Source organism: Centruroides vittatus, unplaced genomic scaffold (assembly GCF_030686945.1).
Source record: "Centruroides vittatus isolate TY-2023 unplaced genomic scaffold, ASM3068694v2 contig_1923, whole genome shotgun sequence".
In the NCBI taxonomy this organism is placed as follows: domain Eukaryota; kingdom Metazoa; phylum Arthropoda; class Arachnida; order Scorpiones; family Buthidae; genus Centruroides; species Centruroides vittatus.
In genome coordinates this window covers 1-2,667 of record NW_027121181.1, presented here as the reverse complement: position 1 = coordinate 2,667, position 2,667 = coordinate 1, and the positions used below count along the sequence as shown (strand labels likewise).

The 2,667-nt window shown below is 38.0% G+C and overlaps 1 protein-coding gene across 1 annotated transcript; it reads left to right on the top strand.

The window, feature by feature from the left end:
• Positions 1-679: 679 nt before the first annotated feature.
• On the top strand, positions 680-1,347 carry LOC136970347 (uncharacterized; the record flags this gene model as incomplete). The annotated part of the gene is made up of 3 exons (XM_067264778.1): positions 680-852; positions 953-1,085; positions 1,157-1,347. Coding segments are annotated over exons 1-3 (384 nt in total), but the record flags the coding sequence as incomplete, so codon positions are not given.
• Between the last annotated feature and the right edge of the window lie 1,320 nt (positions 1,348-2,667).

The following is a 2,667-nucleotide window of genomic DNA, read 5'->3' as shown; positions in this document are numbered from 1 at the left end:
GGTGTGAACGTGGATGCTGAGCGAAGTGTGAAGTTGAGGGTACGTCCTGAATGTTAATAAAGTTACTCTCAAAAATTGTAAATTCATTACGAGCATAAAGTCGATCAAGAAGACCATTGTTTCCTAATTGATAAAAACCCGATGGATTAATGCTCGTAACAACAGCTAAAACATTTCCGGAAGCTGCACGTCCCCGATCGACATCAGGCACCCTAACTAAGACATTCGAACCAATTCCAACCTGTCTGAGTAACTTAGCATAACCTAACGAGAACGCATCGTGGTCACATACCATGAAAGCCACGTCACGAATTTCGCTTTGTGGTCGTTTGGAGCAAAACGCGTTGTGGCCGTTTTTATCGCTCAATGAGTGATTTCGGTTTTTGAGCCTAACACATATAATATAAATATGCGATTCTTACACACAATGCCAAATGTGGCTGCCCAATAAACTAGTCTGGTGCCGAGAATTGCAAGTTCTCTCTAGTAATTTCTTCCGGATTAAAAGAGAAGATATACCAACAATTGTCGTAAGTTCGATAGTGTACAGTACATGTACTACCGTATTTTACGGACTATAAGACGCACTTTTTTCTTCGAAAAATTGCCTCAAAAATTCAGGTGCGTCTTATAGTCCATAAAATACGGTAATAACTGAAAAACGTGTAAGTTTATTATTTTGTCACAATGTAGCTTGCAGATATTGGGAACGAGCCTATCGCACTATCTCACAAGACATTTCAAGATGTGGACTTCTCAACAGTCTCGAACGTCGAACCAATTCATTTCTATATGAAACGGCACAAAAAGAAACTCACTTGGCAAACAGTTCTGAACCCGTTCACAAAACAGGTAAAAATTTCTTGATAAGTCATCTAGAAATTCTTAAATCGGGTGAAAAATTATTTCCTTTAAAGCGTATAATTTACTTTTCTTTATTGTTCCATTAAAGGTTTGGTTGGCCTTGATCGTCACCATTACAGTCTTTGGATTAATATTCCGGAAATTCATGAAAGACAATAAACGGGAACCTTGGACTTTAGGGAGAACGTACTGGTATCTGATGACGACGTTAATGTATCAAGGTAAATCTACACAATATACACTGTTTTCTAATTTATAATAGTGAATTATAATTTTTGGCGTTAATTTTTAGGAGTCGACAACAGCAACGTGAATCGTTCATCTTCTAGAATAGCATTCGGCATGTGGTTGCTCATGACAACAGTCTTGATCTGGGGTTACGCCGGAATATTGACGTCATTTATGGCCGTACAGACTGACGAACCGGTTCCGAGTACATTCGACGAATTAGCAGGAGCTATTAAAAGAGGAGAATATACATGTGTACTGCTTCCGCATCTGTACTTAAGTCGATACCTAAATGTAAATAGTACATTTAAATGTTCTACTATTTCATTTTTACATTTTTTATTTTCATTGATATAAATTTATTGGGCTACAGTTTAAAAAAATTGTTGACTTATAAATTTTCACTGTTGTCGGTCTGTCTTTCTTTCCTTAATCTCGAGAATAGAGTTAGATAGATCAAATCCGAGACGAGATAGGGAAACCGTTAAGCAAAAGGCCCCGATTCACTGTATATGAAATTCCGATGCAAAATCGCGTTATTTTACTTAAAGTTTTATCCTGTAAGGAATTAAATAAATACAGAAGAGCATCGATTATCCGACTCAATTGGGGACTGGGGTTGGTCGGATAACTGAAAAAACAAATGATCGAAAAGTATGAAAAAATACATTATTAGTATAGTATATTAGTATATCGCTATTAACCTACTTCGCGTTGAATTTTTATCGATGTTAAGCCTAACCAAAGTTTTTTTTTTAAATAATAATCGTCGCTATTGTATCGTTAAAAATTATCTCTTTATTCTTGACAAAATAAATACAGTACTGTACTGTTTATTCAAAAATACAGTATAGAACAATATATATGTATTCGGGTTACATATTTTACATAAAGTAGGCCTATACATTAAAAAAAGAAGTCCAAAATTTTTTTTTGCTTCACAGCTGACACACGCTTTTTTTGCCGCTAAATCTCGCACACGTTTTAAAAACAGCAATTGGATAGCGTCGTTTTTTTTTCCCTTGTAACTCTTTCCGCCCTGTGGGCACTAAGAGGGCCTCTTTTAGTAGGCCCATTATGGGTTCGGCCAGGCCCACAATGGGGCGACCGGGTGGTGAGGGACGGGGCCCGACATATCCGAACGGACCACCCCCGAAAATTCCTGGGGATTATTCGACCCGTTCGGATTCGATCCCGGGTCCCCCAGAGCAATAGGCTGCCACTTTTACCGATCGGCCATCCGGCCGTCTTGGATAGCGTCGTTAAATAAAATTGATCCTCGTTTAAATACTGGCCTCCCTTTCATGGTGGAGTCAGTGTTGCCAGCTAAAACACGCAAAAATTTAACGAAAATAATATTAAAGTTGCCGAGAAATAGCCAAATATTGTAGCGCCACATAAGTAGCGGACATTTGAATTTGCTGACTAAAACGCGGTCGGTTAATTCAAGTGACGGTTGATCGGGGTCGGATAATCGATGCTCTACTGTAAGGGCATGACTGTTTCTAACAGGAAAAGTATTATGTACAGAGAAAGACATTACTAATTTTTGGGTAGAAAGCATATATTTTAAAT